The 14282-nt window shown below is 36.1% G+C and overlaps 1 protein-coding gene across 2 annotated transcripts in view; it reads right to left on the reverse strand.

Moving 5' to 3' along the window:
• Cbp53E (Calbindin 53E) overlaps positions 1 to 14282 on the reverse strand; it is an 886322-nt gene that overhangs the window by 277047 nt on the left and 594993 nt on the right. The window contains exon 4 of one of the 2 annotated variants that reach the window (XM_069820368.1): positions 11351 to 11416. The exons of the other annotated variant lie outside the window; for it this stretch is intronic. Coding sequence (XP_069676469.1) covers positions 11351 to 11416 — 66 coding nt within the window. The remainder of the gene's footprint in view (positions 1 to 11350; positions 11417 to 14282) is intronic. 2 annotated transcript variants of the gene reach the window in all.

Genomic DNA, 14282 nt, shown 5'->3' on the forward strand with positions numbered 1-14282 from the left:
ATTAAAGCAGTTGATCTGTTCAATAGGTTTTCCTTCTAATATAATTTTAGTTCTTATTGTTTCCGATGCTCTAAATGCAAACACTTTTGTTTTATTAGGAGAAATTTTTAAAGAATAATTTTTACTTATTATATTTCATTTGAATAAGACTCTTTGCAGATTATCTTCTAAGCTACAGATTAAAACTTGATCGTCAGCGAACAATAACGTGTCTAAGAATGTATTATTAATTTTAAAATGTTCATCTAATTCCGCCATCCATGTTCTTACGACTTCGTCAATAAATATGTTAAATAATAACGAGGAGAGGGGGCACACTTGTCTTAGGTACGGTTTCTTGTGTTAATAGCCATTTTGCCTCTGGTGTGTGATACATCAATTCATATAGATTTTTGGTTGTAGAATCCGAGGCTTGATAATTAAAATAACAGTTGGATCACCGAAGACAGACAGAGCATGGATGTGAGCTTTTCACAGAGAGAAGCTAGGGGATAATCATATTTCTGATGGCACGAAATTGTATGACAGTGATGTCAAAGCAAGCGCATTTTTCTGACCTTGACGTCGTGCACGGGCATCAAGCGCTAAGTATGGAAAGAGGAAGGGTTGTGTATATGAATAAGCAGCCTGTTGGATTAAGAAAACAGTGGTGCACAAACTTCAAACGAAACGTGAAATTTTTATGTCGTTATTTTTATATGGCTTCTTTCTGTTTGATATTATCTATATTGTCTGTGAAACAAAAGTACTAATACCAATTTCTTAATATTGAAGTTGTGTTTCAAATGTTAATAACATAATAAAGAGTTAAGAAGGAATATACACATAAATTCCATAGCAGTACAACTATACTGTACTAAATGGATGAAACATATCATTCATAAACAAAGTGATATCTCAGAAAAAGGTACTGAATATGACATGTTAAGTTGGAATTGATATTGATGGTATCTTTAGCCTTACAAAAGTAGTCAATAAACCAATCAAAACAATATTACAGTACAAAGCAAAGTTACCTAGGTCCTGTATATGTTTTAAGTGTAACTAATATTACATAACAAAACTCTTATCGCATTATGCTTTTAAGGTGATATTGGTGAGCAACTTGCTATCATCAGAATATTAAATTATTTTCTCGAAATGTGCTGAAGCTATAGAGATAACATTTTTACAACACATGGGCACGTATCTTTTGCTTATGATGTAACAGTAGTTGCTTTGTTAATTAATTTCCTTACAAACAATTTCCATGCGAATATTTTCAAAATTTTCAATACACTATCTTCAGTAATATGTATTTACCATATATTAGATTTACGAAAACATTCTGTCAGGCTACTAAATAAATAGGCATATATCTGAAAATTTCACTTTTCTATAAAAAAAAAGTTGAGAAAATATTTCTTTTGAATAAAAAAAATCAAATTTGTGAAAAATGAATATTAAAATTAAAATTTACATGCTTATAATGCAGTTATACTTCTCAGACAAATCTAAAAATTAACATGGATACAGTTTTAATAAGTTCTCTTCCCTTTATCCATTGAATCAGTGCTGGCCATCCCTGTATATAGCTCGACCTAGCGGCATATTCTACCTCTTTCGTCTGTCTCTTTCCTTTCCGCTGTAAAGCGCTCAGGCTCTCCTGGGCTCTAAAGCGCGCGCTTGCTCCTATGGGCATCAATTTACATGACTGTTGTATGAAATAAGGTAAAAATTAATGAAGAAGTGAAAATTGTAAATTGAACTAAATGAAAAATTCCTGTAAACAACTTTCATTCTCCGATCTTGTCCAAGTTTTTGGATCGAGCAGAGCTGCCGGTGGGGCAGGAACAAAGTTACTATTGGTCTGGACTGTGTTGTTAGGAAGACGAGATGAGGAAAGGCAGATGTGATCCGGCACACTCACGTTTTCTGAACTAATTAATTGAACACAGGTGCTCTGCTAGTTATGGCAACGTTACGCGGCTTTACTGAAGGCAATAAAACGTTTGCAGCACACGTTCTTAGTTTACTGTTGCTTGAAGCCAACCGACCTAGTTTGCCACCCACAGCAAACAGCAACAACCAATTAAAACACCTCCAAATAGATCACGACTTTTGTTTAACCTTTTAATTCATGTGAGAATCCGTAGGGCTAGGACATACCAACACAATTTGGAATTCAATTGAATTTCGGGAGAGGGCACTACGACCGAGCACTGCGGCCTTATAATTCCAAAAGAATGATATTAAATCATATGATTTATCTTCAATGTAAATTATGCAATTATAAATTTTTATTATATTTTTTAAAATTGTTAACGTTTTCGCTATTGAGTATGGCATCTTCAGACATTGATAACTACAGACAGGGCCGCCGATAGGATTTATGGGCCCCTGTGCAATATGGTGCTCGGGCCCCATTGAACTAATGTAACACTAGATGCACTTTTGTTTCATTGAAAACTTTTAGCAAAACTTCACATTAGCACAATATATTATATTCATCACGTTTCTTTTTCAGTAGGGCCTACATAGTATGTTTCGTGACGAAACTTTCGTCTTTTCGTTGTTGTTTGTTTCGTTTTCATAAAACACTATTCTTAAACAGTTCTAACTTCTGACCTGCAGGCCAACAACAACAAACAACTCTCCTTGACTTCATCGATGCAAAATCATCAATATTATATCATTAAAATTTAAAGACTAGCAAGATCGCTCTCCAGACTAAGGAGGCTAAAGTTACTCAGTCTCTCTTGACACGTTGTTACTCTGAATACATTTTTATTTCCTTCATTTTGTTTGAAGTTGGTGTGAAATTGAGCGTTGCTAGTGAAGGTACAGAAAATCAATCTCAAGCCCGTCTGTTCAGGTTATCAAACATGAAGACAGTTCATGCTTAGAAGTGAATACTGATAGTTGTGGCCATTTAGAAAAAAATTCTGATAACAGTAGTACTGAATCAGAACAAGCAACAATAGTAAAAATGGTGTGTTAATATGTGAAAGTGAAACAAATTTACACACACGAGTTCCAGTTCATGACAAGTAACATGCGACCTTGGAAAACTGAAAAGTGGCAGACAAATTGTGTTATTGAATGTGTTGTTCGAAAAAGTACCCCCAACTTGCCTAATACCCTTCTAAGTGACGAAACAAGAGCCTTTCCAGCATTATTTTCAAAACTCAAGAATAGAGAATGTGTTCCTAGAGACTGGCTAGTGTGTAGTGAAACAAATCAGTCACTGTACTATTTTCCTCTGATTTTTTTCACTCCACACTAGCCAGTCTCTGGGAACACATTCTCCATTCTTCAGCTTTGAAAATACTGTAATACTGTTTTTGGAAAGGCTCTTGTTTTCGAACACATTCAATGACACTTATTTGTCTGCTACTTTTTAGTTTTCCAAGGTGGCTCAATTTCACACGAACTTCAAACAAAGTTCTACTCCCTTTCTTAATACTTTCCAATTTTTTTGTCTCTCCTTGTGCTTCTCAGCTCCAAACTTATGCTTCTACTTGTCCATTGTCCACTGGTAACACAGAATTTACTAGAAAAACAACGAAAAACGAAAGTTTCGTCACGAAACATACTATGTAGGCCCTACTGAAAAGGAAACTTGATTCTGCGGCTTGGATTTGGGAGAGTCCACTAGCATATTGCGGTGGACCAGCAGGGATTGGTAGTTAAGAGGACAAGTCAATTGAACGTGTTCGGTACAAACAATGGGAACATATTTCGGTCAAATCCCGGAGCCCTCAAGTGTCGTGTCGATGACTGTTAACGTGGGAAACCGATATTCTATTATATAGAAGTTAAACATTTACGTAATGAAGTGGTAATTTGTATTAATTCTACTATTTTTCGTTAATATGTCAGATTCATGTAACAAATGTTCTTACAAAATTTTATAGTAACTGGTATGTATCCGTGATAATAAAAAAGTAATCAGACTCACTTAATCTGACGAGCCCTTACTGCTCACGGGCCCATAGGCACTTGCTCCTTTGCCTCCCCTTCTCAGCGGCCCTGACTAGAGATATCTTGTGAAAAGAACATAGCATTAAAATTGTAGTGAAGATTTTTACATAATATCAAAGTATAGATTGTTGACGTCAATATTAAAAAAAACATTAAAAAACGATAAAACACTTAAATGTACTAATTAAAATCAAATTTCAAATACGCATATTTAATCAGAATTAAATTAAGTATATAATATGCATATGAAGAGTCCACTGCAAGAATTATGGATGTCACTTTCTTGTCGAAAATGAACCAAGACTGTCAATGCATAGCTTAAGACATATAGAATGTACATAGAGAGTTACATGGTATTAACACTGATGGTCATTGTCCAGTAATTATAGGAAAATCACAGTTAAGCTTTGAGCGCTAAGCATTTCAAACTTTCAATTGCTTCTCCTGCAAAATGTATTCCAAATGACATCCATCATTCTTGCAGTGGACGCTTCATATTTAAAATTTGATTTTCATTAGTTCACGTAAGTATTTTACTGTTTTGAATGTTTTTAATATTGACGCCAACAATTGAAGTTTTCATTGGTACACTTAAGTGTTTTACTGTTTTGAATGTGTTTAATATTGACGCCAACAATTGAAGTTTTCAATCACCAATATAGAGTCATTGTCAGAAAAATACACAAATGAAGATCAACGTATTAACATTATGATGTCAGCGAATCTGAGCTATATGTTGGCAGTCCTGCAGGTCATGGCCTTCATGATATTTTAGTGTTTTTTTGTCTTCTTCTGAAAAAAAGAAAAACCTAAGTTCTCAAAACTGTGGACAGATGGTTTTTGGAAAATAGGAAAATTATGTAGGAAATTGACGTTTTACTGAAAACTTAACTACTGTACCTTCCCCCATATTCCTTGATGCTAAGCTTCAAAATGAGGAGGCATTCATTAAAATCCGTTCAGCCAATTTTCCCATTATTTCCATTACCAGTTCACACACATACATTTTTTTCATAATTAGTGATAACTTGTGTCATAGCTGTTGTTCAAAGTGATGTCTGTCTACATTCACATATTCCGAACGTATTTTCATAAAATAGTTATTCACATGCATACGAGCTATTCCATCTTAAATCGACCGAAATATAGAGAAAATTGACCTTACAATTTCTAAATACAATTACACTTTTTTGTGCCTAGACAACTGTGATACAATGCTTTGTGCAAAGTTTGAGGCATCAGAACTTCATAGTGTTCAAATTTAAAATATTTAATTTATCGTATTTTCATGAAATTTGCAACTTCAAACTGTTATAGCTCCGAAACCCTTCCACCAAATGATCAAAATCATGGTTTATTTTGATGCTGAGAAATTAAAGTTTATATTGACTTATAAACAGATTTTCTTATTTTTTTTTTATATAAATGGAGAAATTTAGATTTTTCCTCATTAAGATGCCTTTACCAAGGAAAAAATATTTTAAAAATATATAGTTAGATTCCGCATTGAAAGTACAATAAACACATATTTTTTACTGATGGCACATTGATAAGATTATTTGGTGTTTGGAGAATTAAGAGAAAGATTATCAGTAGCCAAGCGAGTAGAGCAACAAGTTAATATTACTAAATTCAATATTTTGAAATTAAAGGACGAGGAAGCTAAGCAAAATTATCAGGTCGAAATTTCGAATAGGTTTGCCACTTTAGAAAGTTCCGACGAAGTTGAGAAAGAATTAGATGTTAATAGCGTGTGGGAAAATATCAGAGATAGTATCAAAATTGCAGCTGAGCAGAGCATAGGTTATTATGAAACTAAGAAAAAGAAACCGTGGTTTGATGAAGATTGTTGCATGGTAGTAGAAAGAAGGAAACAGGCAAAATTGAAATTCTTACAGGATCCAGTTGAGGAGAAGAGAGATAATTATTTCAATGAAAGACGGGAAGCAAGTCGTACACTTAGGAATAAAAAGAGAGGTTACTTGAAGGAAAAGCTGAATGAGGTAGAAACAAATAGTAAGAATAAAAACATTCGAGATTTATATAAGGGTATAAAGGAATTTAAGAACGGATATCAGCCAAGGGTAAACGTGATCAAGGATGAGAATGGTGACTTGCTTGCAGACTCTCCATCAATCCTAAACAGATGGAAAAACTATTTTGCGCAACTAATAAATGTACATAGGCCAAATAGAAATGATCGGGACGAAATTGAAATACAAACTGCTGAGCTATTTATACCCGAACCCACGCTTTCAGAAGTCGAAATTGCGATAGAAAATCTGAAAAAGTACAAGTCTCCAGGTATCGATCAAATTCCAGCAGAATTAATACAAGAGGGTGGGAGTGCATTATATAGCGAAATTTATAAACTTGTACTTGCTATTTGGGAAAAGGAAATTGTACCAGAACAATGGAAGGAGTCCATAATTGTACCTATTTTTAAAAAGGGGGACAAAACCAACTGTGGTAACTTTCGAGGAATATCACTTTTGTTGACGTCGTACAAAATTTTGTCCAATATTCTTTTGAGAAGATTAACTCCGTACGTAGATGAAATTATTGGGGATCATCAGTGCGGTTTTCGGCGTAATAGATCGACTATTGATCAGATTTTTTGTATTCGACAGATAATGGAGAAAAAATGGGAGTATAAGGGTACAGTACATCAGTTATTCATAGATTTCAAAAATGCTTATGACTCGGTTAAGAGGGAAGTATTATATGATATTCTTATTGAATTTGGTATTCCCAAGAAACTAGTTCGATTAATTAAAATGTGTCTCAGTGAAACATACAGCAGAGTCCGTATAGGCCAGTTTCTATCTGATGTTTTTCCAATTCACTGCGGGCTAAAGCAGGGAGATGCACTATCACCTTTACTTTTTAACTTTGCGCTAGAATATGCCATTAGGAAAGTTCAGGATAACAGGCAGGGTTTGGAATTGAACGGGTTACATCAGCTTCTTGTCTATGCTGATGACGTGAATATGTTAGGAGAAAATACACAAACGATTAGGGAAAACACGGAAATTTTACTTGAAGCAAGTAGAGCGATCGGTTTGGAAGTAAATCCCGAAAAGACAAAGTATATGATTATGTCTCGTGACCAGAATATTGTACGAAATGGAAATATAAAAATTGGAGATTTATCCTTCGAAGTGGTGGAAAAATTAAAATATCTTGGAGCAACAGTAACAAATATAAATGACACTCGGGAGGAAATTAAACTCAGAATAAATATGGGAAATGCGTGTTATTATTCGGTTGAGAAGCTCTTATCATCCAGTCTGCTGTCGAAAAGTCTGAAAGTTAGAATTTATAAAACATTTATATTACCGGTTGTTCTGTACGGTTGTGAAACTTGGACTCTCACTCTGAGAGAGGAACATAGGTTCAGGGTGTTTGAGAATAAGGTGCTAAGGAAAATATTTGGGGCTAAGTGGGATGAAGTTACAGGAGAATGGAGAAAGTTACACAACACAGAACTGCACGCATTGTATTCTTCACCTGACATAATTAGGAACATTAAATCCAGACGTTTGAGATGGGCAGGGCATGTAGCACGTATGGGCGAATCCAGAAATGCATATAGAGTGTTAGTTGGGAGACCGGAGGGAAAAAGACCTTTAGGGAGGCCGAGACGTAGATGGGAGGATAATATTAAAATGGATTTGAGGGAGGTGGGATATGATGATGGAGACTGGATTAATCTTGCACAGGATAGGGACCGCTGGCGGGCTTATGTGAGGGCGGCAATGAACCTTCGGGTTCCTTAAAAGCCATTTGTAAGTAAGTAAGGCACATTGATAAGAAAGTATTGAAAATATCAAATAAAGAGAATAAATAGTACGCGCGTGAAGTAACCAGCTGACTGTGAGACGGGAGCTAGCCGAGACAAGTAAGGCCAGGAGACAAACACGTGATGTGTCGTCTAGCAGTCATGGCTGTGCTAGCTTTATCAAAGGTTTTCATAAACACAGGAGTAAAATGACGCCCAATGCTCACTTATCTTCAGCTCTCGGCCAGTGCGTGCGGTACTGCGCCGTTCAAGTCTAGGCATGTGAAAATAATCTATTTAATATCCTCGAAACTTATTGCCGTACCACTAAGCAAACAATGCCGAATCCCTCTTAATAATACAAGGTTTTTTTCTCGAAATTTTTTTACATTTGTACAAATGGGCAAAAAGCCTAAAAGTAAGTAAAATCAGATTATCTGTCTCTCTGTATATAATAAAAATAAGGATTACTTCTTAACATAACCTACCAAATGACAGCTTCAAAATGAGCTCTCGTTCAATATTCTGCAGTAAATGGTTCCAGAGTTCTGAGCGCTGAAAGAGGCATATTTTTATAAAATACGCTAAATTTGTCGCTCAACAATACAAAAACCGTTTGACTTAAGATAGTATATTTTTGAAAATGCACTCTCCTCAGCATCTTCTATAAACAGGGAAAAAATTAAGAGTATAAAAAAATGCGAGGTTTTTTACTGATCGATTTCATATGGAATAGCCCGTACGTTCAACTTCCGCAACACTTGCAATACTTCTCTTCTTATCTATAGCAGCGGTGACCAAAACTTGAATGCAATGATTACACGCGAGAGACAGGCTAAGAAGTAAGGAGACGGGGAGAGGTATAGATGAGGAGGCGAGACCTGACATGTGAGCTGTGCGAGAAGAGATAGAATGAGCTTTCAGAAATAATTTTCTTTTTCTGGATGGTTAATATTATACGAATCTACCGACACGGAAGTTTATGTCAGACTAAAACTTATCTTCCCCCTCCATACCAATTGGTGATATAACCACGGCACATGATAAGGTCACAGGACAGGTCTTGCTTCTTCTAATGTAGCCTACTTGACATGAAAACCACGACCAGTGGTGATTCGTGCAAATGCTGAACTGGTCATTCCATACCTCTCCCTCTCCCTCTCCCTCTCCCTCTCCCTCTCTCTCTCTCTCTCTCTCTCTATCGCTCTCTATCTATCTCTAGGTATAATGTTACCTTATATAATTATGCAGTATATCCATTAATTTCAATAGTTTTATTACAAAGAAGCAAATAGTTTCATTAATAAGAAAACACACATCATTAATAAGGTTAGTTAAGGAAAAATTAAAAACATGAATAATTTCAAGGGAAAAATTGATCCAGGACCGGGTATCGTACCCAGGATATTTGGATGAGCACGCCAACGCTCTACCGACTTAGCTACTCAGGAACTATACCAGACCCCGCCTCAATTATTCGTCTTAGACCTATATCCATATACCTCAAATGGGTTTACAAAACGCCAGAGCCCAGCATTGAGTGCACACTTTCTGTGAGGCTTAAATTTGTGGTTTTCTGGTTTGCAGGGATCTATACCTGAAAGCCAGACTTGTAAAAGTAAAAACATTTTTATACAATTATTTTTCGCACATCTTTCTGAAAATCTCATGACCAGAATATTGTACGAAATGGTAACATAAAAATTGGAGATTTATCCTTCGAAGAGGTGGAAAAATTCAAATATCTTGAAGCAACAGTAACAAATATAAATGACACTCGTGAGGAAATTAAACGCAGAATAAATATGGGAAATGCCTGTTGTTATTCGGCTGAGAAGCTTTTGTCATCTAGTATGGTGTCAAAAAAATCTAACAATTAGAATTTATAAAACAGTGTTATATTACCTGTTGTTCTGTATGGTTGTGAAACTTGGACTCTCACTTTAAGAGAGGAACAAAGATTAAGGGTGTTTGAGAATAAGGGTTTAGGAAAATATTTGGGGCTGAGAGGGGTGAAGTTACAGGACAATGGAGAAAGTTACACAACGCAGAACTGCACGCATTGTATTCTTTACCTGACATAATTAGGAACATTAAATCCAGACGTTTGAGATGGGCAGGGCAGGTAGCATGTATGGGCGAATCCAGAAATGCATATAGAGTGTTAGTTGGGAGGCCGGAGGGAAAATTACTTTTGGGGAGGCCGAGACGTAGATGGGAGGATAATATTAAAATGGATTTGAAGGATGTGGGAGATGATGATAGAGACTGGATAGGCTTATGTTAGGGCGGCAATGAACCTGCGGGTTCCTTGACAGCCATTTGTAAGTAAGTAAGTAACATCTTTCTGAAAAGGAAATTACAATAGTCCGGCGGAAGGCTAAACACGGCAATTCTCAACTGTTGTGCTTTAAAGTTGTCATCTGTAAGGCGGGACCAGTTTTTATGCTTGATAAGTGTAACTTGTGAAAATAGCTGTTTATATAATATTATGTACAAAAGTAGAAGAAAAAAACAGTAATATCTTAGCAGCTAAATCTTTAAGTATAGGCAACTTTGTTTCATACATTGTTTTAAATACGTCAGCTCCTCTAAAACTACTTCTTACAGGCTGTATTGAAATTTAAATCCGTTTGCAAATCAATAATTTCAGTTCGTAATTCAATTATCACAGATTTCATTCAATAGATAAGAGATTGAGAAACAAAGTTAGTTATTTTTCAAGGTTTCTGAAATCACAGAACCGATAAATGGCAATAGTTAGTCTCATTCAATGCTCAAGATTGAGATATAGCGTAAGTGAAGGTTAATAATACATTGATTGATTAAAGTTCACGCTAACACTTTGTTTGTTAAAAACATAAAATTACCTAGTCATACGTTAAAAAGTGTTACAATTTTAAAAAAGTTATATACCTTTGACAGACGGCCCGTATCGACGTGATGTCACGTCTTCCTCAGTGTCTCCTGAACTACTGGTGATCTTGAATTCTGCGATGTGCATTTGTCGATTGTAGGGGTGGGGGAATGTTGCTCTTATGGTGGGGGCTGGTTGTATGTGTTATGACGTATCATGACGTCGAATAATGTGTGGGTATTGAACTTTGTGTGTTAAGTATATGTTGTGGGTATTTTATTGTATGTTTATATACCTATTTCGTATTGTTTTAAGATGTTTAACTGTGAACTTTTTGGTGTGATGTGTAAAATTTCAATATCTGTTTCCATATTATTGTTGATAATGTGGTCTGCATAATTTGATGTGATGTAGGGTTTGGTTATAGCTTTAATATGTTCATTATATCTTGTGTGAAAGGATCTTCCTGTTCTGTCCTATGTAAAAATGTGGACAACTATTGCATTTTAGTTTGTGAACTCCAGTTGAATTATATTTATTTGGAAGTTTAATGTGATTATTTAGATATTTCTGTGTTGTGTTATTTGTTTTGTATGCTATCTTGTATTTTAATTTTCTGAATGAAGTTGAAGTTTTGTGAGTATTGGTATTGTGTTATGTTAATGTTAATAATACCTACTTAATGTTAATGTTAATAATACCTACGCCGTGCAGGCTATTACGCCATCTAATATTTTATAATTACTTACATGACACTCTGTGTTGGCAGCCTTAGTCGGAGAAGTGTGATGTTTAGAGGAACCTTTCTTAAACATCTGGAACCAACAATGAAACGGATTTTTGTCTTTAGTGTGAGTTTAACAACCTTTAAGTGAACAAGTTCGCGTTTGAGCTGATTGTCCAGTGACGTGAACATTGTATTCTGCATTGATAATTTGAATTTGATATATAGTGAATGATCAAATGTTACGAGAAATTCGTTTATGTATGTTCTTAAGTTTAGTGGAATGTTGTTGTTCTAAAATTTATAATATTACTAGCCGTACCCGTGCGCTCCGCTGCACCTGTTAGAAATAAATATAAAGTAATTACATAATTAAAATAGGACGTTTGATCCAGGGAACATTCGTGTTTGATAAAGGGATAAATCGTTTAATATTACTTAATTTAAATTGTATTTAAATAATTAAAATGCGATCATTTCAGTCCAGAGAGACTCATTTGGTGCAATGACAATTCCTTTAACATGTTTCTTATTTGTTATTACATGCAGCCATAGTTTAATGAAGATTGACATATCATTTAGTTTTAATGCGTAAACTTTATATTACTTGCTTATATGTTACTATTGAATTATGGTAATAACTTAATTTTAACCCTTGTTTTCTACGCCTTCAGTAAATGGTGATACAGCATATACAGTGATATTATGCAATTATATTTCTTTCTTTCGAAAATTAATGTAAGAATTCACGCTCTCCTATGTAGGCTACCATTGCCATGGAATGAGTAAATGTGATTTATCTTCCTACTCAAAAATTTTATATTTTGCACATAGGAGTTACTGCAGGAACAACAACGCTATAATCTGAGGCGGCAGCGGTGAAAATGTATTGTATTGTTATTTTAAAAGTCTTTTATATCCTTAAATATCAGTCCTATCAAAATTTTGCATATGCATATAAGACACTCGGTTTATTGTTTATATTCATCGCCACGCCATGTAAAACCATATTGCAAGTATTGTTCACTATACAGGGTGTTTAAAAATATGGGGCATAATTTCAGGTATGTATTTCCCATATGTACACACTCAAAATAGTTCATTACAACATGTGTCCGGAAATGCTTCATTTCCGAGTTATGGCCTTCACAACATTGAAATTCACCGGAACGTTTTTCTTTCCGCAGGTCGTTGTCATTATAGAAGATGTTCAAAATGTCCACCTCCTGCTTGAATACAGACATCACATCGATGTCTCATTGACCTGCGAACACGATCCCAAACTCCAGGAGTATTGCGTATGTCCTTAGAACATGCCACAATTCGATTCCGAAGGGATTCCAAATCAGGCACCGGAGACGAATAAACCAATGATTTTAAATTGCCCCACAAGTAGGAATCGAGAGGGTTCAGATCAGGTGAGCGTGGAGGCCAAGCAATTGGGCCACCTCTACCTATCCATCGATCAGGAAACCTTCGATCCAAGTACCGGCGAGTCGTACGACTGAAGTGTGTAGGAGCGCCATCATGCAAGAAGTGAATGTGTTGACGATTGATCAGTGGAGTGTCTTCTAAAACATGAAGTATGGTGTTTTCCAGGAAGTTTGTGTACGCCTGCCCCGTAAGTCTGTTTACAAGTACATGGGGTCCAACTAATCGATCACCAATGATACCGGCCCACATGTTGAGGGAGAACCGCACCTGGTGATGAGATGGAACAGTTGCACTTGGGTTTTCATACGCCCATACATGCTGATTGTGGAAATTTGTTATGCCATCTCGTGTGAACTGTGCTTCATCTGTAAATAATACTAAGGCAGGAAAGTTCGGATTTACACCACACTGCTGCAAGAACCACTGACAGAACCTAACTCGTGCAGGGTAATCTGCTGGTGACAGGGCCTGTACACGTTGCAAATGATAAGGATACAATTGATACTCTTTCAACAGTCTCCAGACAGTCGTATGAGGAACATTGACTTGCAACGCTACCCTTCGTGTGCTGATAGAAGGAGTCATGTTCACAGCCTCCAGAATCTCCTCCTGTACTTCTGGAGTTGTAGATCTTGGTCGTCCCCTTCCCAAACCAGGACAGTTAAATTTTCCATACTCGCACAGACGGTAATGGAGACGTACAAATGTCTTCCGATCTGGACATTGTCGCTGTGGGTACCTCTGCTGGTACAAACGACGAGCCAGCGCAGCATTGCCGTCCGCCTTACCGTAGGCTACATGAAGTGTATTTCTGCCAGCTCTTGATGTAAATACATGTCGCACAGTCCAACGCCTACACAACACTGAATGTAACCTTCGCCTTGGAATGAACTGTCAGAGTGTCCTCTTAATGTCTCCTTTGACGGCAACGACCTGCGGAAAGAAAAACGTTCCGGTGAATTTCAATGTTCTGAAGGCCATAACTCGGAAATAAAGCATTTCCGGACACATGTTGCAATGAACTATTTTGATTGTCTACATGTGGGAAATACATACCTGAAATTATGCCCCGTATTTTTTAAACATCCTGTATTTACGAAACGCAGTACGGTTTTGTTAACCTGAAGTGAATTTTCGCTAACATTATTTGAATTAGCACTGCTGTCATCTAACTCGAACTTGATTCAAATTGTCTTTTTCGAATTAAAAATTTGTCTATGGTAAAATCTAAATAAAGCACTTCTGATAAAATAGTCGCACTATCACCTGCTCACACGTATATATTGAAACTGGCCAATATATTCTGACGATTCTAAACTCTGGAAAGAGTGAACGAATTACTGAGCATTGTTACAGGTGTTCACGTTTCATTGGTAAAGTCTGTCTCAAAATAAAATGTATCATATTAAAGACTTCGTTGTAAATAAAAAAAATGCGTTGTAAAGAGACTTTCTGGATGGCATAAAATTTATTTTTCAATTTCAAAATTTCGCGACACACTCCATGGGGCTGCGCTACACGTC

Source organism: Periplaneta americana, chromosome 3 (assembly GCF_040183065.1).
Source record: "Periplaneta americana isolate PAMFEO1 chromosome 3, P.americana_PAMFEO1_priV1, whole genome shotgun sequence".
Lineage (NCBI taxonomy): Eukaryota > Metazoa > Arthropoda > Insecta > Blattodea > Blattidae > Periplaneta > Periplaneta americana.